Source organism: Pseudophryne corroboree, chromosome 2, assembly GCF_028390025.1.
Source record: "Pseudophryne corroboree isolate aPseCor3 chromosome 2, aPseCor3.hap2, whole genome shotgun sequence".
Lineage (NCBI taxonomy): Eukaryota > Metazoa > Chordata > Amphibia > Anura > Myobatrachidae > Pseudophryne > Pseudophryne corroboree.
In genome coordinates, this window is record NC_086445.1 from 649,338,725 (window position 1) to 649,366,282 (window position 27,558).

General features: G+C 45.6%; 1 protein-coding gene across 1 annotated transcript in view; it reads left to right on the top strand.

Annotated features, from left to right (window-relative positions):
- SARS1 (seryl-tRNA synthetase 1) overlaps positions 1–27,558 on the top strand; it is a 272,219-nt gene that overhangs the window by 177,105 nt on the left and 67,556 nt on the right. The window contains exons 7-8 of the mRNA XM_063954995.1: positions 4,696–4,917; positions 12,717–12,846. Coding sequence (XP_063811065.1) covers positions 4,696–4,917; positions 12,717–12,846 — 352 coding nt within the window. The remainder of the gene's footprint in view (positions 1–4,695; positions 4,918–12,716; positions 12,847–27,558) is intronic.

Below are 27,558 nucleotides of genomic sequence, written 5' to 3' on the forward strand. Positions count from 1 at the left end.
GCCACCTGTTGAGAGGCTCAGTTGTTTTCATACTGTCAAACTGGATATAGTATCACGAGTTGTACGGTGTGATTGGTGTGGCTGGTAAGAGTCTTACCCGGGATTCTAAATCCTTCCTTATTATGTCAGCTCGTCCGGGCACAGTGTCCTAACTGAGGCTTGGAGGAGGGTCATAGTGGGAGGAGCCAGTGCACACCAGGTAGTCATAAATCTTTCTAGAGTGTCCAGCCTCCTTCGGAGCCCGCTATTCCCCATGGTCCTTATGGAGTTCCCAGCATCCACTACGGACTACGAGAAATAGAATTACCGGTGAGTAAATTCTTATTTTTATGCAAGATTGATATATAGAACAAGTTGTCTCATCACAAAAGGATTGCAATTTATGATGGTTTGTTAATTCTTTTATGTTTTTTTTTTTTTACTGTCGCTGATAGACAGTGTTTTGTCTTCTAATAAACATAAATTTCCTTTTTATTACAAGAGCTTTCACCTATGTACAGTATGTATGTATGTATGTATGTATTAAATTTTATTTATAAGGTGCCACAAAGCACACCACAATTCTCAAAACATAATACAGCTAAGATGTAAGTAGCGAGGGAGTAACAACCCTACTACTTGGGGCTGGAGGCCATTGATGGAGATGAGCCTTTACCAGCAGGAGAAAAAGCGGGTAAAGATGGTCGCTGAGTAGGAGAGAGCTGCGAGTGAAATGTGTCGTTAAGAGGGCTTAGACAACATGAAGAGAGACTGACCTGCTCTGAAGAGCTAACAATCTAGTGGAAAGGGGCGACAGACAGATGACATGAGGTGCAAGCAAGCGGGAGGTAGCTTGATGGCAGTATGTAAGCAAAGCCAAGATGTTGAAGGCATGAGGAGGAGCAGCCTCAGGGCTAGGTTATGCATCGGGAGGGTATGCTTTGATGAATAGGTGGGTTTTTAGTGCCCGTTTGAAGCTTTGCAAGGTCGTGGAGAGTCTAATGGAGCGGGGAGAGCGTTCCACTGAAGGGGTGCAGCACGGGCATAGTCTTGAACACGAGCATGGGAAGCAGTGGAGAGGCGACGGTCATTGGCCGACCATAGGGGGCAGGAGAGGAAGTTGGAGATGTAGGGAGCAGTGGAATTAGAGATGGCCTTATATGTGAGGGTGAGGACTTTGAAGAGGATTCTGTAGGGGAAATGGGAGCCAGTGTAGATTTTGTCGAAGGGGAGTGGCAGATGTGGAGCGGCGGGAGAGGAAGATGAGCCTAGCTGCGGAGTTCAGGACAGATTGGAGGGGAGCAAGATGGGTGCAAGCGAGGCCAGTGAGGAGAACATTGCATTAGTCGAGTCATGAGATGACCAGTGAGTGATAAGTTTAGCTGCACTCTGGGAGAGAAATGGCCTAATGCGAGCTATGTTACATAGCTGGAACCGACAGGATTGTGCCAGAGCTTGGATGTGGGGTGCAAAGGAGAGTGAGGAGTCAAGAGTGACGCCCAAGCAGCGGAGTTGGGGAACAGGGGGAGATGATGGTGTTGTCAACAGTGATAAAGATATTGGTAGGGGGTGTTGCTCAGGATGGGGGAAAGATGATGAGTTCAGTTTTGTCCATGTTGAGCTTCAGAGAGCGCTCAGACATCCAGGAGGAGATTGCGGAGAGGCAGCTGGAAACCTGAGAGAGGACAGAGGGGGACAGATCAGGAGAGGAGAGGTAAAGTTGTGTCTCATCAGCATAGAGGTGGTATTGATGGCCAAAGGAGTTAATGAGCGCACCCAGGGAATAGGCGTACAGGGAGAACAGAAGGGGGCCTAGGGCAGAACCCTGAGGGACACCAACAGGAAGGATGGAAGGATGTGAGGTGATGCCAGATGCAGACACAGAGAAGGAGCAGTTAGTGAGGTAAGAGGAAAACCAGTCAAGGACAGTGCTAGAGAAGCCAATGTTTTGGAGTGTGTGGAGGAGGAGAGGATGATCCACGGTGTCAAAGGCAGCAGAGAGGTTCAGAAGAATGAGCAGAAAGAAGTGGCCCCTGGATTTGGCCAAAAGCAGGTGACTTTCACCAGTGCAGTCTCAGTGGAGTGGGCGAAAGCCAGATTGTAGTGGATCAAGGATGGAATTGTTAGAGAGGTATCTTGTGAGACGGCTGTAGACCAGTCATTCAAGTAGTTTGAAGGCGAAAGGGAGAAGAAAGATGGGGCGGTAGCTAGTAAGTGATGAAGGGTCGAGGTTGGGTTTTTTGAGAAGAAGGAGACAAAGTCGGTGCAGTGAGGGAGGATGGGAGGGGAGGAGGAGGGGGCGAAGGAGAGTGTTGAACGTTTCAAAGAGATGGCGTGGACTGGCGGACTGAGATGAGATGAGTACTTGGATAAAGGATTGCTTGGCGAGGGAAAGAGCAGAGCTGTAGGAGGAGAGAATAAACTTGAAATGAAGGCAGTCTGCCAGAGAGTGAGATTTCCTCCAGGAGCATTCTGTGGAGTGTGAGCATTTTTGTAAGAAACGTGTTAGTTTGGTGTGCCAGAGTTGGGGTTTGGAGCCGCTGACGGGGACAGAGGAGAGGGGGGGGGGGGGGGGGGCACAGAATCGAGAGCAACGGTTAGGGATGAGTTATAGAAGGAGTCTGCCTGGTTTGAACAAGTCATAGTGGAAAGAAGAGAGAGGAATGTCTCGAGGGAATACAGGATAGCGGGGTCAAGAGACCCGAGATTGCGTATGGTGATGGTGGGTCTGGCCGTTGAGAGGAAAAGGGAGGATGAGAGGGTAAAAGAAAGCAGATGGTAGTCAGAGAGAGGGAAGGAAGAGTTTGAGAGATCACATTGGTGGGTGAAGACAAGGTCGAGTGAGTGGCTGAGATTGTGAGTAGGGGTGGAGGTCCATTGAGAAAGTCCAAAGGAGTTGGAAAGGGTGAGAAGATTAGCGAAAGCAGCATTAGTGATGTTAAAGTCACCGAGGATGATAGAGGGGAGGTCAGAGGAGAGAAAGTGGGGAAGCCAGGCAGCAAAGTTGTCAAGGAAAGGTGAACAATGGCCAGGGGGGCGGTATATCACTGCCACAAGGAGGTGAATGGGGTAGAAGAGGCGGATAGTGTGGACCTCAGAGGTGGAGAAGGTGAGGAAGGGCTCAGGGGGGATGACACGAAAGGTGCAGTTTGGGGAGAGAAGGATGCTCACGCCTCCACCCTGGTGGTCATCAGGTCTGACTGTGGGTGAAGGCGAGGCCTCCATAGGAGAGGGCAGCAGGGGACGTGGTGTCAGAGGAGGAGAGCCAGGTTTCAGTGATGGCGAGAAGGTTAAAAGAGTTGGAGATGAAGAGGTTGTGGATAGTTGGCAGAGTTGTTGCAGATTGATCTAGCATTCCAGAGTGCACAGGAGAAAGGAAGGGAGGGGACAGGGGAGATTGGGGATCAGGTTGGCTGAGTTCTGAGTGCATGTGGGTGATCTGGAAATTGGGGGGTGAAACCTGGCAGTGAGGATTGGTATGGGACAGGATCGAGGAGCCATAATTCCAGTACAGTAGTGTTGTTCTGAGGAATAGAATGGAGTGGGTGTAATATCGAATGAACAATGAGAAGGTGGGGTGTAGTAAAAGCAAAGAGAGTGCAAACAGGATTTTTTGGGAAGTAATGGAAGGGACGGAAATACTGAGATGGTTACACAGTGGTTGTAGATAGTATAAATGAGGAGCAGAAAGCAATGTGTGAGAGCAGTAGGGCTGTTACTTAATCAGACGGGGGAGTTCAGTATCCAGGCTGTGAAGGCTGCAGGCGTTGGTGGTAGTGGATTAGGTGACTCACTGTAGTATGTTGAATGCAGTTCTTTTGTGGACGTTGGAAGATAGTCTGCTGTCCTTCTGTTTCTCTCCTAGCAGCACACACCCTCTGAAACTCCACCCACAACAAAAGGTTGGCACTCGGTGTGAACATCAACAGACCACTATACCCCCACTAATACACAGTGAAATCCTGCTTTAGTATAGGCTAGGAATGACTAATTAAAGATAAAGTTGCCGTTACCTAGCACAATTCAGCTAAGCATGAAAAGCATGTAAAGTTGCAGGAGTGATAAAGTTGCCGTTACCTGAGGAAGACAAAGAGAAGATAGGGGTCACATCAGCTGAAGCATCTGCTTATATCTCCAAATTTCATATCCTCATATTTTGCACTAACATACTTAACAGCTAAGATGCTTTGCAGCCAAGAGGCTTGCAGTTTGCAGCCTACATCTATACTGGTTGGTATTCAACCAACTGTGATGATTTATTATGCAGAGGGCCTTATTCAGGTTTTCTAACAAACCTGAATAACTTTAATAATAAATACCTAGCAGTTAGAAGCAGGTCATTTATTTGGGCAGCATTGTTGCCTTTTTTGAACTCTTTGGTGATTTTCTTTGTGTCCTAATTCTATAAATATTGATTGCCATACTATTCTACTCTAATGTGTGATTTCTTGGTGGAGATTTTGGCAGGTTTGAGCTTAGTACATCGGCGGGATTCACCACAGTAAATCTGCTGGATGTAAAATCTGCCTCCTCTTACTTTCACCCTGTGGCCCTTAACACTTTTGGGTTGACCTAATATTGTTGCACAGTATAATACTTTTTACTAAAATATTTATATGTATATGTTTAACTATTATTCTTTTCGTTTTTAAAGTGCTCGCTGATATATTAAACCATTTATTTAACTTCTACTATCTGTCTTCCTTAAAACTTAAGGTGATTGGAAAAGGCAGTGAGAAGTCTGATGATGGCTCCATTGATGAGAAGTACTTGATTGCAACTTCAGAGCAGCCAATTGCTGCTTTACATCGTGATGAGTGGTTGAAGCCTGAAGACTTGCCTATTCGCTATGCAGGCTTATCCACTTGCTTCCGACAGGAAGTGGGCTCCCATGGAAGAGATACACGAGGAATCTTCAGAGTGCACCAGTTTGAAAAGGTAAAGTGAAGCTAAAATTTTCTATTCTCTGTTAGATTCTCCACTTTATGCTCAAATCCTTCATTGCACAGATTCCCATGGTCTAGGTGTGATTTGCTGCTGTTGATATTTGTCGATTCAGTTGAATTTACAAAATTTCCTTAAGTCATTTCCTTATTTAGGGACAGTTTTCTGTGAATATTTGTGACTAGACTAGCATTGTTTTCACCTTCAGCAGACTTCTTTTCCATGGATTAGGTATTCTTAATGGATCCTTAGCCACATGCCCAGACGTCTTATAGTGCAGATAGGAGACCATATTATGAAAAGAAGCAGACAGGCTTAACTTGGCAAGAATCTGACAGATAGGTACAAATTTGCAAAATACTGAGAAGGTTTAAAGCAAGCTACAATCAAGCTAGGTTAAGATAAATATAAAATAAAAATAGCAAATGGTCTGGCAAGAGCTAGTCATTGTGCACTGAGTTAGCGCAAAGTCTGAGCGTGCTATGGTAGACATCATGTACGCCAGAACTATAGTTTAGTACTAGGTTTGTTAACAGTTATAACTTTCATGAGTATCCCAAATGTCTTAAATTTGTGTATTTCTGCTGCGGGGTACACTCTGCTCCACAAGGATTAACATTGGGGTGTAGAGTAGGATCTTGATCCGAGGCACCAACAGGCTCAAAGCTTTGACTGTTCCCAAGATGCATAGCGCCACCTCCTCTATAACCCCGCCTCCGTGCACAGGAGCTCAGTTTGTAAGTTGGTGCCATGCAGTAAGCAGGCAATCAACAGGGGGGCTGCCTTTGCAGCCCGTATTATAGCTTAAATTGAAGAAAGAAGAAAAACTTTTGAAGACTTCAAGGGCTGCAGCTTTTAATGTCATAAGACATACTTTGCTGCAGCTCCATCACTCCCCCAGCGGCGCTGTATACTCCCGCTCCCTGGTTGCCGGGTAACTACAGCGGAGGCTCCGGTGTCTTTCCTGTCAGTCACACACACCCGCCGCTGCCCTCCAGGATCGCGTGGCCGCAGGTACAAGGGGAGGTAAGGGGTCTCTTTGGCCCGCTGTTAACCGAGATCCGGCGCGGACGTGGGAGGCAGGACGCGAGCGCTGGCGTGGACACTGTAATTAGGCAGCCGCTCCACTAGACACTGGGACACTGGACACAGGTGGGGGTTTTTCTCTCATAAAAACCCAATTTTTACAAAGCCTGCACCGCCCGATGGGGAAGCCGGCAGGGGGATAAGGCCTAACCCCTACCCCAGCCCCACGGCGCTATTTCAGTGAATGTTCCCGCCCTGGAGCTGCATATCTCTCCCTCACTCTCTGTCAGCCGCCATCACAACGGAGCTGAGCTGTTCCTGGGACTGCTGGGGCAAATCCTCCTCTGTAAAGCCGCCTGATCGCCAGCACTGTGCATTTTACAGGACACTTAACTAACACATTCCCTTGACACGTAGAATACTTAAGAGTGCATACATTCAGGGCTGTGTGGTACAAACACCCTGTGATATACATCCAGTATTTACTGTGCTTTGTTATAGCTATCAATAACAGATATATATATTAGTGATGAGCGAGGTTCGGTTTTACTCGGTTTTACTTGGTTTTACTCGGTTCTCAAAACGGCATCTTATTGGCTATCCAAAACACGTGACATCCGTGAGCCAATAAGATGCCGTTTTGAGAACCGAGTAAAACCGAGTAAAACCGAATCCGCTCATCACTAATATATATATATATATATATATATATATATATATATATCGATCTATACTGAGTATTAATTTGTATTGCTAGTCCAGTGCAGTTTTATGGTGTATAATTTCTGCATGGTACGCTTGTGATTATATATGTGTGTGTGCATGTAGCTGCTGCGTAGCTGCCATATCGGGTATTTCACTCGGCGTGCTACTCCTTTATTCCGTAACCTGAGGGGGCTAAGTGTGTCAGGTTTTCTATATAATATAGGTGTTTCACAAGATATGCTTGCTGTGTATTTTTCTTTGTGATTTATAGTTGCCATATATCTCTTGGATTCCCGGTTTGTGTTGACAGGAGAGTCACACTACACTGGGAGTTCTTGCTAGGTATATCGCTGCTAAGAATTGTACCAGGTTGCCCAATATTGTGCTTATTGTTATTTCAGCTACACGAGGCAACGGAGCTGGGGCTTCTCCCACATTGCGTGCTGGTGATGCCGCAGACAATTTGGAGGAACATTTGGCAGCTGAGAGTTCAGGTTCAGAGGGCTCTTTACCCCCAAGTGGGTCCGTAGCACCGGGGGCAACCAATGACCCACCTTGGGCTACCTTTTCCACGCTGTTAAACACGCTTGTAACTAAATTGGCGCCCCCTGTGGGACCACCTGTGCCAATGCAGCAGTTTATGGTTCCTGCAATTAATCTGCCATGGGCAGATCCAATCTCCACTCAGTTACAGCAATTGAACCGGTCACTGACTAAATCTAAATCTCACTTTCGCCCACCTAAGACTAAGACATCTTCTAAACGGCCATTACCTCCTCACAATCCACTGCTATCCCGGACACATCCTCTGAGGAGGATGGTGCATATATTGACCCTACAGACACTGACTCGGATGCTTCTGATGGGGAAGGGAAGTCAATGGTGGATGTCCCTGATTTGATTGAGGCTATCAGGCTCATTCTTCAGGTCTCTAATGTACCTGAGCCTGAGGTTGTCTCTAAAAAGCCGGACAGATTTAAACATAAGAAGGTGGTTAAACAAGTTTTACCTCATTCTCAACACCTGGCTGACATACGTCAGGAGTCCTGGGAAAATCCAGGGACGAAATTTACACCAAACAAGAGACTGTTGGCTCGCTATCCTCTCTCTGCGGAGCTATGTAAAAATTGGGAAACTCCTCCGCCTGTAGATTCTCATGTGACGCGCATGGTAGTTTCCTCTGCTCTGCCAGTAACCACCGTCACCTCTCTGAAGGAACCGACGGATAGACGTGTGGAGGGTTGTTTGAAAGCGATTTACACCCTAAAGGGTGCTGTGCATAGGCCAACCATTGCAGCAACATGGGCTGCTGAAGCTGGTAATGCGTGGGCTCAGGAGCTAGAGGCGGAGCTGCCTTCCCTGAACATGCTCGACAATATCTCTCGTATGTTGCCACGGCTTCTCTGTACCTTAACGAGGCGGCCTCCGATGCCGGGGTGCTGGCAGCCAAGGCTGCTACTACGTCCGTCTTGGACATTCTTTGATAGGAGGCATTCTCTTTGGAGAAGACCTCAATAAGATTGTGGCTGACCTGGCTACTGCTAAAGCAGCTTGCCTACCTAGTACGGCTCCTTCAGCGCAGAAGGCTAAAAGTACTTTCCCTCGGCCCTTTCGTCCTCCAGGTAAAGCAAAAGGTCAGGCGTACCCAAAGCAAGCTCGTGCTTCCAGACCTGCCAAGCTCAGACCGAAGCGGGCCTGGGCTGCCCGTCAGCCTGCTTCCAAAACTGACAAGCCTGCCGCATGATGGGGCGGGCCTCCCTCTAAGGCAGGCATTCCCAACCACGGTCCTCAAGGCACACTAACAGTGCAGGTTTTAGTGATATCCAGGCTGCAGCACAGGTGACTTAATTAGTAGTTCAGTTATTTTGATTTGACCATCTTTGCTGCAGCCTGGATATCACTATAACCTGCACTGTTAGTGTGCCTTGAGGACCGTGGTTGGGAATGCCTGCTCTAGGGGATCCCAGGGTGGGGGGCCGACTTTTAGGGTTTGCCAAGGAATGGTTGAAGACCACTTCCGATGCCTGGGTAAGGGAAGTCATCACTCGAGGTTACGCCGTACCCCCTCATCGATTTTGCCTGACAGATGTTCCTCTGGACCAAGGTAAACACACTGTATTCGGTGGTACATTCCCTCCTGACCACAGGAGTGGTAGTACAGGTGCCTCTGACTAAGAGAGGCATGGGGTACTATTCACCGCTGTTTCTAATCCCAATACCGAACGGGTCCTCACGGCCCATTCTTAATCTGAAGTCCTTGTACAAGCATGTGCGGGTCTCCAAGTTCCGTATGGAAACGCTGCGCTCTATTGTTCTGGCCTTGGAGCCTAGGGACTATATAGTCTCCCTGGACATGCAGGATGCCTATCTGCATATTCCTATTGCAGTGTCTCATCAGCAGTACCTGAGGTTTGCGGTGGGCAACCTTCATTACCAGTTTCGGGCGTTTCCCTGTTGTTTGACCACGGCTCTTCGAGTTTTCACCAAAGTAATGGCGGTTATGACGGCTACACTCCGCTGTCAAGGGGTCAGGATCCTACCGTACTTGGACGATTTGTTGATCTTGGCAAATTCCCCAGAACTTCTCCTATGTTATCTAGATCTGACGGTCCAGTTCCTGAAAGCCCACGGGTGGCTAATCAACTGGAAGAAATCCTCCCTCGTTCCTGCTCGGAGCATGGTACACCTGGGTGCGTTATTGGACACTCACAACCAACGGTTGTTCTTGTCTCAGGGGAAAGTCCTGAAGCTTCAGGACAGGATTCAATGCTTCCTATCTCGTCCGCAAGTGTCTATACATTTGGCAATGCAAGTGCTAGGTCTCATGGTGTCTGCTTTCGACATGGTGGAGTATGCTCAATTCCATTCTCGCCCACTGCAGAAGTTAATTCTGACCAAGTGGGACGGCCTGCCTCACCGGATCAGATCTCACATGATCTCCTTGTCTCCGGAGGTCCACCTGTCACTGAGCTGGTGGCTTCAGGACCAACGATTGAGCAGGGGCCGTCCCTTCTGGATATCCAACTGGGTCCCGCTGACGACGGATGCCAGTCTGAGAGGTTGGGGCGCGGTGTTGGTACAACACTCTCTCTTCAGAGTCGGTGGACCACGGAGGAGTCTCTACTCCTGATAAATATTCTGGAACTGCGGGCAGTTTCAATGCGTTCACAATGGCCCAGCATCTAATACAGAACAGACCTGTTCAAGTACAATCGGACAACGCCACCACGGTGGCGTACATTAATCATCAAGGCGGCACTCAAAGCCACATGGCAATGAGGGAAGTATCACGGATTATTCAGTGGGCAGAACGCCATCTTCAGGCCATGTCTGCAGTGTTCATTCCGGGGGTCCTAAACTGGGAAGCGGACTTTCTCAGTCATCAGGACGTACACGCCGGAGAATGGAGCCTCCATCCAGAGGTGTTTAAACTTCTCATGGACAAGTGGGGCCTTCCAGATGTGGACCTGATGGCGACTCGACACAATCACAAGGTTCCAGTCTTCGGAGCAAGTACAAGGGATCCTCAAGCAGCGTTTGTGGATGCTCTGTAATTCCCATGGAACTTTCGGCTGCCGTTAGTGTTCCCTCCGGGGTCACTCCTGCCCAGAGTAATACGGAAGTTCAAGCAAGAAGGAGGAAACCTACTTCTGGTCGCTCCAGCGTGGCACTGGTTCTCCGTTCTACAGGGCCTCTCTTTGGATCGTCCCCTTCTATTTCCACAATGACCTGATCTCGTTAAGGGCCCTTGGGTTTACCAGGACTTGGCCCATCTGACTTTGACGGCATGGCTCTTGAAGCTTCCGTCCTAAGGGCCAAGGGTTTTTCTGAGGCGGTCGTTCAAACTATGTTGAAAGCGCGTAAGCCGGCTTCTGCTCGGATTTACCATAGGGTCTGGAATGCTTACTTTACTTGGTGTGCGTCTCACAATCATGACGTTTTCAAGTTTAGCACGGCCAAAATTTTGGCCTTCCTACAACAAGGCCTGGACTTAAGCCTTCGTCTGGCCTCCCTCAAGGTTCACATTTCTGCCTTGTTGGTTTGGTTTCAGAGAAAGATTGCTGCCCTACCTGATGTTCATACATTCACTCTGCGTATTACGTCTCAGCCTCCTTATTTACCGCCTGTGGCCCCTTGGGATCTGTCAGTGCTTCTGGGAGGCCTTGCAATAGTCTCCGTTTGAACCTCTTGCCTCTGCTGACCTTAAGTGGCTTTCCCTTAAGGTGCTGTTTTTGCTGGTTATTGCTTCAGCTAGAAGGGTCTCGGACTTGGGTGCCTTATCCTGTAAGTTCCCCCCATCTGACTTTTCACCGTGACCGGACGGTTCTTGGAACGCGACCGGGTTATTTGCCTAAGGTGGTGTCTTTACCAGGAGATTGTGGTTCCGGCATTTAATTCTCCTATGTTGTCTTCCAAAGAACGGTCTTTGAATGTGGTACGGGCTCTCCGTATCTATGTGAAGAGAGCATGCTGCAATAGGAAATCTGATTCTCTGTTTGTGCTGTTTGGTTTTCACAAACGTGGCTGGCCTGCTTCCAAGCAGACTTTGGCCAGATGGATTAGAAAGGTGATTGCACATGCTTATGTTCAGGCTGGTCGTCCAGCTCCTGCTACCATCAAAGCCCATTCTACTTGGTCGGTTGGACCTTCTTGGGCGGCCCACCGTGTGAACAATTGTGCAAGGTGGCTACGTGGTCCTCGGTGAACACGTTCAGAAGGTTCTATGCCCACGATACTTCTGCCTCCCAGGATGTTTCCTTTGGACGCCGGGTTCTTGTGCCCGCTACAGTGCATCCCCTCCCATACGGAACTGCTTTAGGACATCCCCGATGTTAATCCTTGTGGAGCCCAGTGTACCTCGCAGAAAGACATTTAACAACGGTAAGTTCTTACCATAAATCTCGTTTTTATTTCCTAATCATCTACAGTTTAATAGTTAAGAATACATTCAGTGGCCACTTTATTAGATACAGCTTTCTAGTACTGGATGCATTCATCTTTGGGCTGAGAACAGACCTGTATTCTTCATGTCATTGCTTTTAAAGGGTGCTGGAAACAGTCCATAGAAATTCTAATCCATGTTGACATGATAACCTCACACAGTTTATGCAGATTTGCTGCAAAATTCTCAAAAGTGCACTGTTTAGATTGAGATGTGGTGGCTGTGGAGTCATTTGGAGTACGCTGAACTCATTGTCATGTTCGTTGAACCAACTTTAGATGACTTTTGCTTCATTACATGGCATGTTATCCTGCTGCATATAGACATTGAATATTGTGTAAGACCCCATCCCATCTGTGTTACCCCTGTCTGCCTGCCCCTCCCCTTTAGTATGTAATCTCTCACAAGCAAGGTCAACTTCTCTCATGTGCTTTTTCTTCTCTTAAACCATCTTCTACCCTGTACTCCCTTTGACGGCACTAAATCCGTTGGTTTTCTATCGCTCTGTTACTTATTTCAGTGTTGTCTACTGATGCAGATGTGTTGATATAACTTGTTCTTGTCCTATATTGTCTTCAACTGTAAGTCACTGTCTTCGTGTTTTGCTAATTTATGTACTCTAACTGGGCACTGCTGATCCCATGTGGTGCTGTATAAATAGAAGATGATAATAAGACACTGGCGATAAAGGGATTAACATGGTCAGCAAAAATATTCAGATATGTGTAATATAAATGGAATACATACGTAATCCCAGCAGACGGGATGTCCATTGGGATGTCCTTAAAGCTATTGACAGACTAGCCCTAGAACGAGGATCCACAAAACTCAATTTTTAACTTTGTCACCTGCTAACCATTACAGAATCTGTAACCTATTACACTATAAATCTTTTTGGGTTTCTTTTCATGAATCATCAAGGAAAGAATATTGCATGAAGAATGATATGAGTCATTATATTAGCATCTATGTTTCTGTATGTGCTTAATAAAGTGGCCGCTAAGTGTATGTACCTAACATTTACCTTTTAACTGTGCAGATATTTATCCACTCTACTCAATCATCATTCTTGTTCTTTAGTACTGTATACAATTTCACATCCTCTTCTTCTTCACTCTAGATTGAACAATTTATTTATGCTTCACCCCATGGCAACAAGTCATGGGAAATGTTTGAAGAGATGATTCAGACAGCAGAGACATTTTACCAAATGTTGGGCATTCCATACCGCATTGTCAACATTGTGTCAGGTATACACACTACTTTGGAGTCTTAAATATATCTGTACTATAGATTATATTTGCGCCTTAAGGAAAGATCTCTCCACTTCTGTCTTGTTCACTTGGATAATAGTCCAAGCTGTGTATAGTGGGATAGAATAGCAAATGTAGTACAGAGTAGACCTCTGTGTATAAGCAGTGAGGAACAGGGAATAGTGAGAGTCACCAGTATTTGAATGGATATCATGGGCTACTACCATTTGTACAGTTATATTTATTTAATATTTTTGGATGGGGGGGTCTTTAGTCAGTGAAGCACTGTAATATGTATACTATCAGGATTAAGGGCTTGTATTCTGATCAAGTCTTCTTTATTGTACCAAAAGATCCACATTTTGATTTACTTGAACATGAAGTCTTACATAGTGCACTCAATTTGCATACAGTATATCCAGACCACTCAATTAGCCTTCAAAGCAAATCTACCTCATCTGTTTGGTCATGATGTACAGTATGTGGTTGAGTTCTTAGTAATATAGTAATCAGGTTGAAAAAAGACATTGTCCATAGAGTTCAACCTGTATTATAATTCTTACAGTATTCTGTATGTAATTATAGTTGAACTATAATGACCCAGAACAAGTTATGTTTTAAGTCTAACAACTATAATTCATGCTGTTTCTAAAATACATTCATTTTAAGTGCTATATCCTTGGATATCTTATTCAGTTAGATTTTTATCTAATCCATTTTTAAACTTATTGACCAAGTCCACGATTACTACCTTCTCTGGCAGAGAATTCCAAAACCTTACTGTGAAGAACTTTCTTTCGTTGGGTATGACATTTTCCATCCTCTAACCTCAGAGGATGTCGGTTTGTCCTGTGTATAGATTTTTCAATAAACAAATCACCTGATAGCTTCATGTATTGTCCCTTTATATATTTGTAAATACTGTATTAATAATGTCTCCTCTTAGCCGCCTATTTTCTAGTGTAAACATATCTAACCTAGTAAGTCTTTCCTCATAATCCAGTGCCTCTAACCCCTTAATAAATTTTGTGGCTCACCTCTGAACCCTTTCAAGTTCCAAGATATCATTTCTTTTTTTTCTTTTCTTTTTTTTTTAGAGTGGTGCCCAGAACTGTACACAATATTCGAGGTGCGGCCATACCAATGATTTATACTGTGGCAGGATTACACTCTCATCCCTTGTCTCCATTCCCCGTTTTATGCGAGCTAACACCTTATTTGCCTTCATTGCTGACCTTTGATATTGTGTACTGGTACTAAGTCTATTATTAATGAGCACCCCCAAAATCTTTTTCAACTACCAAAAGCGCACACTATACTTATGATACAAGTAACTGGTTGTTCACTGATTCAAATTCCCTCAAGATCTCTTTTCAGTACCTCAAAGGGAACAAAATAAACCATGATAGTGTAACTCTATTAGTAAAACAATATTAGGGTATAAAAAGGAGAAACTCGTACCACAATATATTGTCTACCAGAATAGCAGACAACACCAGCATAAGGAGGCGGAATATATCTGATGTTAAGCGGTCCTCTGATGTTCCCACTTTTCAAGATGTTCCACTCCAGTTTACACATGTAAATCAAAAAGAACTTCCATAGTGTAAAAGTTTCCAATACAATTTATTAAAACTCTGTACGGCATAAAATAAATTCCTCCCAATCGGTAGGACTAATCATGCACAAGTGTGGACTCATACCAGATGGAATTGTTTACCGGAAATGTAGACAGACACACATAAGCTATAAAGAACCTCAGGCGTCCCTGGAACTGTCCTTCCTGCTCCTGGGGGTATAGGTCCGCACTCTGCACGCTTTCCTAGCCAACGCGTTTCGATATCACATATAAGATGGCAAGCATTGTGAGTGAGGGGAATTTATACCCCACTTCCTATTACCAGAAAATAACCTAATTCCAGACATGGCACTTCTAGTCTAAACACATCCTATCCTTCACAGTGCTAAATCCCTTCCTTCAATTCTATTTACTGATCTTAATAACATCTCATACATTAAATGAGCCCGCCATATATTAGTACGGCCTCCAGATATAGACGCGTCCAGAAGAGAAGGTACGCATGACCTGAAGTCACAGTCCGTGCATCACCGATCAAATCACAATGCCGGAAAAAGAGAATCCGTTCATATCTAGACAGATGACGTTTCCGGAAGCTTGATGACTCAACCGGAAATTCCTGGTCCACTCGTCTATCTTTACTATTCACGGCGGTAGTTTTTACTTGCGCACCGGATATTTCCGGCATCTGTTATGTGGAGAATATACATCAAGTTTCCATATTCGAAAAGATGTCCTTATTTTATGCACGGACGGCAGCCATATTTGGAGGGATTTTTTCACATCAGATTTATATAAAGTCGCAATATTCAAGTAGATTTTTACCTTAAAAGAACAAAAGTACATTTAAAACATGAAAAAAATGTCACACTATAAAACCATTTAAGCTTGAAATCCTTATTGATACCCATGGGGGCCAATGTTTTATATTGATACAACTAACATTTCCGGTAGACAATTCCATCTGGTATGAGTCCACACTTGTGCATTGTATATTTCACTTTGTTCATTCATGATTAGACCTACCGATTTGGTGGAATCTAATTTATGCTGTACAGAGTTTTAATAAATTGTATTGGAAACTTTTACACTATGGAAGTTCTTTTTGATGTGTAAACTGGAGTGGAACATCTTGAAAAGCGCAAACATCCGAGGACGGCTTAACATCGAATATATTCCGCCTCCTTATGCTGGTATTGTCGGCTATTCTGGTAGACAATATTTTGTGGTACGAGTTTCTCCTTTTTATACCCTAATATTGTTTTACTAATAATGTTACACTGTTATGGTTTATTTTGTTCCCTTTGAGGTACTGAAAAGAGATCCCGAGGGAATTTGAATCCGTGAACAACCAGTCACTTGTATCATAAGTATAGTGTGCGCTTTTGGTGTGGTGGTTCGTTTTCTTTGCACTATTGTATTTTCTGAGTGTGGGTGACACTCTACTCACTTACGCCTATAGCAGCCGCATTTGCGCAGTGGTGGTATTCTTCTGTTTGTACTTTTTCAACTACCGTTTACCCCTACATTTTCCCCAGTTAATTTTATAGGCTACATGTTTGTTTAGTCCCAAAGTGCATAACTTTAAATTTTTCTACGTATATTGAACCTCATTCTCCTTTTATCTGCCCAAACATCCAGTTTAAATAAGTTGTTCTGTAGAGACTCAACATCCATATCTGAATAAATTACCCTACACAGTTTAGCATCATCTGCAAAAATTGACACTGTGCTTTCCAGACCTGCTCCTACTGTAGGTCATTAATAAATATCTTGAAAAGTAGTGGCTGGAGTATGGACCCTTGTGGTATTCCACTGTATACTGAGGCCTAGTGGGAAATTATCCCATTAACCACCGCTCGCTGTTCCCTGTTATCCAGACAGTTACTTTCCTAAGTACAAATAGTGTTTCCTAAACCAAGCTCTCTTAAATGAAAATCAGTCTCATGTGTGGCACTGTGTCGAAGACTCTAGCAAAATCTATATAGACCACATCCACTGCTATTCCCTTGGCAAGATTATCGCACACTTTCTCAAAGAAGTTAATTAAGTTAGTTTGACATGACCTATCCCTCACAAAACCATGCTGGTTCCTATTAATAACCTTGGTGGTTTCCAAGTACAATACACATTTATTGGCAAGCTGCTCAATCAGATTGTCACTCAGGTGCTAAAAGGGAGGGGTAATTCTGAGTAAGAAAAAACATTTTGCTATCCCTAATACACACATAGTGAAAAATAACTCTACATAATATCAGATAATACAGAGATCGTGGTTGTATATATCTAAAGATATAGGGCTAAGCCCCCAGGCCGAACGGCAAGGCGTTTGTCACTGGGGTCCCTAATACTAGGGGACCCCATCATGTTGGCACAGGCTGGCCACCCCAGGGCAGCACACAGATTAAAATTCGTAAGGCTTAACAAGAAGTGCTATGTAAGTGATAATTGTTAATAAAATAATACAAAAATATCCGGACCAGGAGATTTATTTATCCTAATTTTGCTTACTGTCTCCCCGACTACTTCCTCACTTAAAAAAAAGTACTTTGCAACATGACGTTATCATTGCTTTTGTTGTGCACTACTCTCACCATCCGGTCCTCTCTAGTACACACTGATGAAAAAAATGTGTTCAATATTTCAGCTTTGTCTTTGTCATCATTAATCAAGACTTCCAACTTGCCTTTTAATGGTCCTACATTCTCTTTTTTTTTTACCGTTTATATACTTAAAAAAACTTTTGGGGATTTGTTTTACTCTCCTTAGCGATTTGCTTTTAATTTTCTATTTTAGCTGCCCTGATTTCTTTTTTGCATTTTTTGTTACATTCCTTGTATTGGAATGACTCCACCTTCCCGTCGGAGTTAAACACTTTGAAAGCGCGCCTCTTTTTACCCATTTCTTCCTTAACTTTCTTATTAAGCCACATCGGTTTGAATTTAATACTCCTGCATTTACTGCCTATGGGAATGAACTTATAAGTATACTTATCGAGCAAAATTTCTCTAGCATCCATAAGGGATATTGGGAGGATCTACTACGATGGGGTATAGACGGGATCCAAAGGAGCCGGTGCACTTTAAATTTCTTCAGCTCGGTGTGCTGACTCCACCCCTCTATGCCCCCTCCCACAGGCAGTTTAGAAAAAAGTGCCCTCGGGAGAGGTTGCACACTCTGCAAGCTCCTGAGTGTTTTCTTCAGTTTGTATTTAAATCTTTGTTATGTTTGGTATGCTGTTTGGGCAACAGCATACCTGCACAGTAGGAGTTAGGGGGGCGGTCACTGGCCTTGCGAGGTGTCAGAGCCGTTTCCCCGCTGCAGGACCACCGTCCTGGTAGGTTGTTGTACAGCAGGGCACTGCGCCTTTGCGGTCACAATCGCAGAATGCTGCACACCCCTAATGATAGGCTGAAGGTGACATCAGTGGTGAGTACAGAGGGGCTCCCAGTTCATGGTGCGGCAAATGGGACCCGCTATAGCTCCCCTGTGTACACTGGCAGCGGTGGGTAAAATTAGCACTTGTGTGATGTTTTCTACTCAAGGGGAGACTTTTGCCAGTATAAAGCTAGCTGAAGCTCCGGCGCCATTACAGGGGGCGGAACTTCCTCAGAGCAGGACCAGCGGCATTTTGGCGCCTTCTTCTGCTTACAGCTGCAGCAGCATGCACACACACTCAGGATACGCAGGAAAATTGGTACAGGGGTGTAGTAAAGGGGTGAGCCGCTTTTATACACTAATCTGTGTCCTGAAAAGGACAAAACACCTGTGTTTCACCGTGGTATATCAGCTTGCAGCCTCACTGTGGCTGTTTAGCTTGGGTGTGCTGGTCTCTTCTCTCATACAGTAAGGGCAGGCTTGCTATCATATTACTTGTCTGTGTGTATGTAAGTGTTGTTACTGTTAACATGGTAAAACACCAATTATGCAGTGTATGTTACACCAGATTCTCCTCTCCTACGTCTGGTTCATTAACATGTGAACAATGTAGTCAGTCCCCACAGCTCAGTGAGGGGACCTGGGGGGGGGAGGTCAAGAGCATTCCTGGCTGGGTGCCATTAAAAACGTGATGTCATCTCAGCTCGCTGCTAATGCTAAAAAAACTCAACAATTGCAGCAGGCTGTTGCAGACCTGGCTGCAAGGGCTAACCAGACCACCCTCTCTAATTCAGGACCACAAAAATGTGGGTTGCCTGCTTTACACTCAGATTCAGGTGAGGAAATATTGGAGGAGGAGGAATTGGAACCTATTACTGGGGATTCCCCTTCTGAACAGGGTATTGAACCCCTCATTTTGGCTATACAGGACGTGTTAAAACTCCCTCTAGAGGACATGCGTCACATCAGTCCTTTTTCTTCACCCAGAACAAGCCCAGTGTCACTTTCCCTGATTCTGCAGTTAGATGACCTATTTAAGTTAGCCTGGGAAAAATCCAGATAAAAAATGCCAGAAGGCAGAAAATTCTGGGAAGAACCCCTGGCTGGGAACGTTTCAGTCTCGCGTTTGTCCAAGAAGGCGGTGCTGCCGGCCCTGGGCTCCTCTACCCTGGGGATAGGAAGATAGAAACTACTCTAAAGTTTATCTACACAGCAGCGGGTATGTTTCAAAGACCGGTCATAGCAGGTTGCTGGATGACTCATGCCATTCATACCTGGGCTACTCAGATTCAGGAGGGATTCTCGGAGAATATGCCCCTGGTCACCACAGTGACTCCTGAAGCACATTCAGGACACCGCACGTGTCCTGTGTGATTCTCTAAAGGAGATAGGCAATATTAATGCTAGGACCACTGCTATGGCAGTGTCGGCGCGCAGGACTTTCGGGGGAATGGCTCTTCAGGGTAAAATTGGATACGTGGATTTCTAAAGTTACTGCGGGGAAATCCACGTTTCTCCCCTCTGGGGCGCCGCCGGCTAGACGTTCCTACCCGGAGCCGTCTACCCAGCCCTTTCGGTCTAACAGTTAGAGCTAGTGCCAGAGGTGCCTCCAACGCGGCTACAAGCACCAGAGGTAAGATGAGAAAACCAGCGATCGCCAGTTCTCAGGAGAGCACCGGGACTGCTTCCACTAAGGCCTCAGCATGACGGTGCCCACCTACCCCTAGGAGATCTCGAGGTGGTCACTTCAGCCGCATATGGTAAAGTTCCTGCCAGGATTCCTGGGTCAAGGACCTCATTTCTCAGGGCTACAAGCTGGAGTTCGACAGTACTCCTCCCAACCGATTTTTCAAATCAAACTTACCAGCTTTGGAGGATACGCGTGTTACGCTGCAACAAGCCATCCTAAAATTGGTACAATTGTACAATCCTAAGTCATTGTTCCAGTGCCGCTGCAACAACAGGGACAGGGTTACTACTCCAATCTGTTCGTGGTACTGAAACCGGACGGTTCGGTAAAGTCCATTTTGAATCTAAAATCCTTGAACCGTTATCTAAAGGTTTTCAAGTTCAAGATGGAATCCTTGCGAGCAGTAAATGCAGGCCTGGAAGAACGGGAGTTCATGGTCTCACTGGATATAAAAGACGCCTATGTCCGTATCCCGATTTGGCCACCTCATCAGGCTTACCTGAGGTTTTACCTGCTGAACGATCACTACCAGTTCCAGGTGCTACTCTTTGGCCTGTCCACAGCTCCGAGGGTGTTCACGGAGGTGATGGCGGAGATGATGTTCCAACTCCGGGTTCAGTAAGTCATTGTTGTCCCTTACCTGGACGATCTCCTGATCAAAGCAAGATCCAGGGATCTTTTCTTGCTCCGTATAGACCGCACTATCCAGCTTCTGTCACACCATGGCTGGATCCTAAATTTACATAAGTCCCATCTGGAGCCCACTCAGAGGCTCCTGTTCCTGGGATTGTTGCTGGATACTGTGGCCCAAAAAGTGTTCCTCCTAGAGGACAAGGCGAGAACACTTGAGGAGATGGTCCGCATGGCTCTCCGGCCTACTCGGGTATCCATCCATGTTTGCATAAGATTGTTGTGGAAAATGGTTGCCTCGTCCGAGGCGATGCAGTATGGAAGGTTCCATGCCAGGACTTTTCAATTGGATCTTCTGAGCAGGTAGTCCGGATCACATCTTCAGATGCATCGGATAATTCGGCTGTCACCTCAGGCCAGGATTTCTCTCATGTGGTGGCTGCAGTCCTCCAACCTACTGGAAGGCTGAAGTTTCGGGATTGGATCCTCCTTACGACGGATGCGAGTCTGTGAGGATGGGGAGCTGTCACCCAGGGGACTCAGTTCCAGAGCAGGTGGTCAGCCCACGAAGCCCTCCTTTCAATCAACATTCTGGAACTTCGGGTGAGCTACAATGTTCTGCTTCAGGCCTCTCCTCTACTCGGGGATCATGCGATGCAGGTACAGTCTGACAACGCCACGGCAGTGGCGTACATCAGTCGACAAGGAGGGACAAAAAGCAGGGCCTGCATGCGAGAGGCGTCAAAGATACTCCTCTGGGCAGACAGACATGCACGAATAATGTCCACAATCTTCATTCCGGCAGTAGAAGCGGACTTCCTGAGTCGTCACGATCTCCACCCGGGAGAGTGAGGGCTTCACCATCAGGTCTTTTAGCAGATCATTGACCGGTGGGCCTGCCCACAAGTAGACATGATGGCTTCTCGACTCAACAAGAAGCTTCGTTGGTATTGCTCACAAATCAGGGACCCTCAGGCGAGGGCAGTAGATGCCCTGACATCGCCGTGGCCTTAACGGCTGGTCTACCTGTTTCCTCCGATTCCATTGCTCCCAAGGGTGCTCAAGCGAATCAGGAATTACAGAGTCCACTTCTAATTGCCCCAGATTCGCCTCAGAAAGCTTGGTACGTGGATCTTCTGGACATGTCCGTCGAAGACCCTTGGCCTCTGCCACTGAGAAGATATCTTTTTCAGCAAGAACCGTTCATCTACCCGGAGTTACGGCGGCTTCGTTTGACGGCATGGAGGTTGAGCGGAACATCTTGGATCACAAGGGCCTTTCCAAAAAGGTTATTGCTACCATGGTGCAGGCCAGGAAACCTGTGACGTCAAAACACTATCATCATATCTGAAGGAGATACGTCTCTTGTTGCGAAGACCACACATATCCACCTGCGGAGTTTCACTTGGGACTGTTCCTCCGTTTCCTGCAGGCCGGTGTGGCTAAGGGCTTGCGTCTGGGTTTCATTAAGGTCCATATTTCAGCTCTCTTGATTTTCTTCCAGAAGAAATTGGCGGTATTGCCAGAAGTTCCGACCTTCTTGCAAGGGGTGCTTCACATTCAACCTCCTTTTGTGCCGCCCATGGCACCATGGGACTTGAATGTAGTGCTGGAATTTCTAGAGTCCTCCTGGTTTAAACCTCTGACGGCAGTAGAAGACAAATACCTCACATGGACTGATGTTATTGACCCTGGCTTCTACTAGGCGTGTCTCAGAATTGGGGTCCTTATCGTGTAAAAACCTCTACTTGGTCTTTTATGAGGACAGAGCGGAGCGCAGGACTATGCAGCAGTTCCTGCCGAAGGTCATCTCTGCGTTCCACTTGTATCAACCTATTGTGGTTCCGTCAAGTTCTGGCACTTCTGCTCCTCCAGGGGCTTTGGATGCTGCACGAGCCTTGAAGATCTATGTCAAGAGAATGGCTTATATCAGAAAGACGGATTCCTTGTTCGTGCTATATGATGCTCAGAAAAAGGGTTGCCCTTCTTCTAAGCAGTCCATTGCTCGTTGGCTAAGGCTTACTATCCAGCAGGCCTATGCGTCGGTAGTCTTACCTGCTCCTAAGTCTCTGAAGGCCCACTCGACAAGATCGGTGGGCTCTTCCTGGGCGGCTGCCCGTGGAGTCTCAACCTTGCAACTATGCCGAACTGCTACCTGGTCGGGGAAGAACGTTTTTTTATAAATTTTACAGGTTTGATACCCTGGCTAAAGAGGAATCCCAGTTTGGGCAGGCGGTGCTGAAGACGTCTCCACACATTCTTGCCCGTTCTGGGAGCTTTGGGACGTCCCTATCGTACTAGATCCTCCCAATATCCCTTATGGATGCTAGAGAAAATAGGATTTTAATTATCTACCGATAAATCCTTTTCTCATAGTCCATAAGGGATATCTGGTGCCCGCATCAGTGCGTTGACGTTTCTGCAGGTTTTCTTTTCTATGGTTACCTGTTCAGATGTTGCTGTTTTGTTACCATCCGTTGCTGGTTGTTTTGTGTTAGTGGTGTGCTGGTGTGTAAATCTCACCACTCATTGGGGGTCATTCTGTTTGCATGCTGCAATTTTTGCCCACTCGTGTGAACGGGTCAGAACTGTGCATGCGAGCTGCAATGGTCAGGTGCGTCGCTGCCTGGCGACGGCCGTTGCCATCCAGCGACAAAATGAACCAAGAAGATTGGCAGGAGGGGGCCGGCCAAGGAGTGTCTACTCACCGTTTTGAAGGCATGTCCAGGCGAACGCAGGCGTGTCCATCCGTCTCCAGGGAGGGATCCTGACGTCAGCTCCGGACAAGATCAACGCAGCAGGTGAGTAAATCCTGAGCTCTGCAAAAACTGCACAAACTTTTGTTTGTGCAGCTCTCTGCACAGCGGTTCGCAGCCCTCCACAGCGAATCCCCCCTCCCCTGTAGGCAGTGACTACCTGATCGCATCAGTGCTAAAAGTAGCCTGCTAGCGATCAGGTCAGAATCACCCCCCAATGTTGTTTATTCCTTCTCTCAAGTATGTCCTTTCTCCTTGTGGCACTATTTTACCTATAACTGCCTGTGTGAGGGTCATAGAGGGGAGGAGCCAGTACACCCAGTTGAAGAGATTTAATGTGCACCAGCTCATTTGGACCCCGTCTACACCCCATCGTACTAGATTTCCCCAATATCCCTTATGGACTACGAGAAAAGGATTTACCGGTAGGTAATTAAAATCCTATTTTTTAAAAGCATCCCACTTTTCAGCAGTGTTCTTACCATGAAACAAAATTTCCCAATCAGTGTCCTTTAGTGCTCATTTCAGAATGTTGAAATTTGCTTTTCTAAAGTAAAAAGTCTTAGTTGAACCCTTATAGTAATGTTTTTGAAAACTAATATCGAGTGTGACCATATTATGATTGCGATTTCCCAAGGTCTCCCCTACTTTAGTTTTTCATATAATCTCCACAATATTAGTTAGTACTAGGGCCCTCATTCAGAGTTGATCACTCGCTGCCGTTTTTTGCAGCGCAGCGATCAGGTTACTGCTGCGCATGCATTTGCACCGCAATGTGCACGCGCATCGTACGGGTACAAACAGCATCGTTGCTGTGCAATGCTTCTAGCGACGTATCCATTTGCATAACCGATCGCAGGGAGATTGACAGGTGTCAACTGACCGTTTTCTGGGAGTGGTAGGGAAAACGCAGGCGTTTGCAGGGCGGGTGTCTGACATCAATTCCGGGACCGGACAGGCTGAAGTGATCACAAGGGTTGAGTAAGTACAGAGCTACTCAGAAACTGCAAAAAACTTTTTCGTCCCGCTCGGCTTCACAAGTGTTCGCACACTCCCCTAGAAGCGGCGACTATCTGATCGCTGCTCTGCAAAAAATAGCTAGCGAGCTATCAACTCGAAATGAGGGCCAAGGTACAGTATAGTCAAAAATTTAGTTTGTTCCTCGATTACTTGAGACAAGTAGTGATCTTTTAGCTAATTTTAGAACATGTTTCCTCTAGCTGTATCACATGATTGGTTGTTCCAATTTACGTATGGATAATTAAAATCACCAATGATTAGGACCTCCCCCAGTCCTGCAGCTTTTTCGATTTGCTGCAAGAGTTGTAATTCTTCAGTCACACTAATATCCGACGGTTTGTAGCATGTCCCTATTATTACAGGTTGAGTATCCCAAATATTCAGAAAAACAGAATTGTTTGAGTGAGATAGTGAAACCTTTGTTTTCTGATGGCTCAGTGTACACAAACTTTGTTTAATACACAAAGTTATTAAAAATATTGTATTAAATGACCTTCAGGCTGTGTGTATAAGGTGTATATGAAACATAAATGTATTCTGTGCTTAGACTTGGATCCCATCGCCATGATATCTCATTATGGTATGCAATTATTCCAAAATACAGAGAAATACGATATCCAAAATACTTCTGGTTCCAAGCATTTTGGATAAAAGATATTCAACCTGTAGCTTTTCTGCATCTTTCCCCCAACTTGAAATATCATCTCATAATTATTCCACATTATCTCCAGTCTCCTCATAAATAACCTCCTTTTAAATATGGTTTTAAAAATGGTTTTACATCGTGACATACACCCCCTCCTTTTTTGTTAGCCCTGTCTCTCCTGAAGAGAGTATATCCCTCCAAGATTGCTGCCCAATCATGAGTGTCATCCCACCATGTCTCCGTAATACCTATGATTAGCATTTTGGGCATTTACTGCAATCTTTTCTAATTCCCCCATTTTGCTTGATAGGCTTCTTGCATTTGCAAGCATACACTTTCATTTAGTAATTCCTTTGTCTGTATGATTTATTGTTGATATCATTCCCTTAGTTAATTGCGTTCTCCTTGATTTACCATTGCTGTTTGTTTTCCCTCTTCTCCACCCCCATAATACTTAATACATCCCTTCTTTCTTCTCTCTCTGGTTGACCCATTAAATCTTTCTAATCCCTCCCCCAGACACCTAGTTTAAAATCTCCTCCAACCTTCTAACCATTCTTCCCCCAAGTACTGCTGCCCCCTCCTCCATTCAGGTGCAATCCATCAAGATGAAAAAGATGGCTCCTGACCGAGAAGTCTGCCCAATGTTCCAGGAAAACAGTGTTCCTTTGTAAAATAATCTCATTATGAGCGTGTGGCACAAATCATCCAAATGAAACTGCTTGTGCACCAAACGTTGCAGTTTCATAGTGTTTCATCACTCACCTGTCACGTAGGACATGTTTTCCAGAAGCACTTTGCTTGAGCTACTTGGATTTGGGCGATTCCTCTAGTACAGGCCCATCCTTGCTGCACATGACTGCTGTTCCCAAACAGCAGCCATGGTGCTTTAAGTAAGTTCCTCCCGGTGCATCATACGTTGCCAGTGCAACTTCTGATGATCTCTGACCTATGTCCTCTGACTGCTGTCTCTAGAGTTTGGCTTCACTGTACTGTACCAATGGTACTGTGTAAGTTGTACTCAGCATGTCCTGCACTTCAAAGTTTCAGCCTATTCCTGTAATTGGTGTATTACAAGTCTCTGTCTGTTCCAGTATGTAGGAAACATCAAGTGTCAGCACAAGTCCCAGTCTGTTCCAGTATAAGTACATATCAGCACATTCTACTGCTCCTATCTATTGCACTTCATATACATTGGCACAAGCCTCAGTACATTCTGCTGTTGCTGTTTACAGTGCACTACAAGTCTAGTATGGTTCAGCTATATTGCACGTTACAAATCTATCTGTTCCAGTTAATGTGCATTACAAGTCTCAGACTGTATATTGTACGCTACAAGTCTATCGGTTTCAGTAATACTGCATTGCAAGTCTTCATCTATTCCTGGTGTAGCAGACTAAATTCCATTTTGCTTCTGGCTGTGAACTTCTGATTCCAGCCAGCTACCTGTTGGCGACCTCTGCCAAAGAAGTCTACATAAAATACTGCTTTCCAGTGGTGAGCGCTATCATCCATCTGAGCTAAAAGACTGTTTCCAGTTTCTCTGCTGAGTGTGGGTAATTATCTGCTGCTCGGCTATCATCTCCTTTGCCCAGCAGTATCTGTGACATCATCCAGGACTTCCTCTGCCTGAGCTGCTTACTCCTACTAGATAGCTATTGGAAATAATTTGTGTGTCCCACACTTTATATTAAATGTATAAAAATAGGCACAAATATATGTGACACACAAATTAAGGGAAGATCACCAGTGTCCTATAGAAGTAGGTTCTTATGGAATTATACTAGATTTCTCTGTTATCATGCTTATGCAATAGAACACTTTTGTAACAGAGAATAGACAATATTTATCCAGCTAATCAGCTAACATCGCATCAATATTAATATACAGTATGTAGTGACCCAATCCGGTCACCATATTGCTTGATATGAATATAGCATTGTATTAACTGATACAGGTGTTTATTAAGGTAATCTATCCTAAACTTGGTTATTAATTATCTTCACTGTGACCATATAGGACACATTTAACATACAAGAAGACACATTGAGACATATAAGTGGGTGTGAATTTATTTTATTTTCACTTAATCCTTCTTTGCACACGCTATTTTAAACCATTATTTCACTGTTTGATTTTAAACAATATGCTCCTACAGTATATGGATTATAACATGAAACATTAAAAGTTATTATTATTTTCTCTGACGTCCTAGTGGATGCTGGGGACTCCGTAAGGACCATGGGGAATAGCGGCTCCGCAGGAGACTGGGCACATCTAAGAAAGATTTAGGACTACCTGGTGTGCACTGGCTCCTCCCTCTATGCCCCTCCTCCAGACCTCAGTTAGAATTCTGTGCCCGGCCGAGCTGGTTGCACACTAGGGGCTCTCCTGAGCTCTTAGAAAATAAGGTATATATTTAGGTTTTTTATTTTCAGTGAGATCTGCTGGCAACAGACTCACTGCTACGAGGGACTTAGGGGAAAGAAGCGAACCTACCTGCTTGCAGCTAGCTTGGGCTTCTAGGCTACTGGACACCATTAGCTCCAGAGGGATCGAACACAGGCCCAGCCTCGTTGTCCGGTCCCGGAGCCGCGCCGCCGTCCCCCTTGCAGAGCCAGAAGCAAGAAGAACGTCATGGAAATCGGCGGCTGAAGACTCCGGTCTTCATTAAGGTAGCGCACAGCACTGCAGCTGTGCGCCATTGCTCCCCATGCACACCACACACTCCGGTCACTGATGGGTGCAGGGCGCTGGGGGGGGGCGCCCTGGGCTGCAATAAGAGTACCTTAGATTGGCAAAAACACATAATATAGTCAGTAGGACTATATATGTGTAAAATCCCCTGCCAAAAATATCCTTAAAAAAGCGGGAGAAGTCCGCCGAGAAGGGGGCGGGGCTATCTCCCTCAGCACACTGGCGCCATTTCCTCTCTCAGCTCCGCTGGAAGGACGCTCCCAAGGCTCTCCCCTGCAGTTTCCAGGCTCAATAGGGTAAAAAAGAGAGGGGG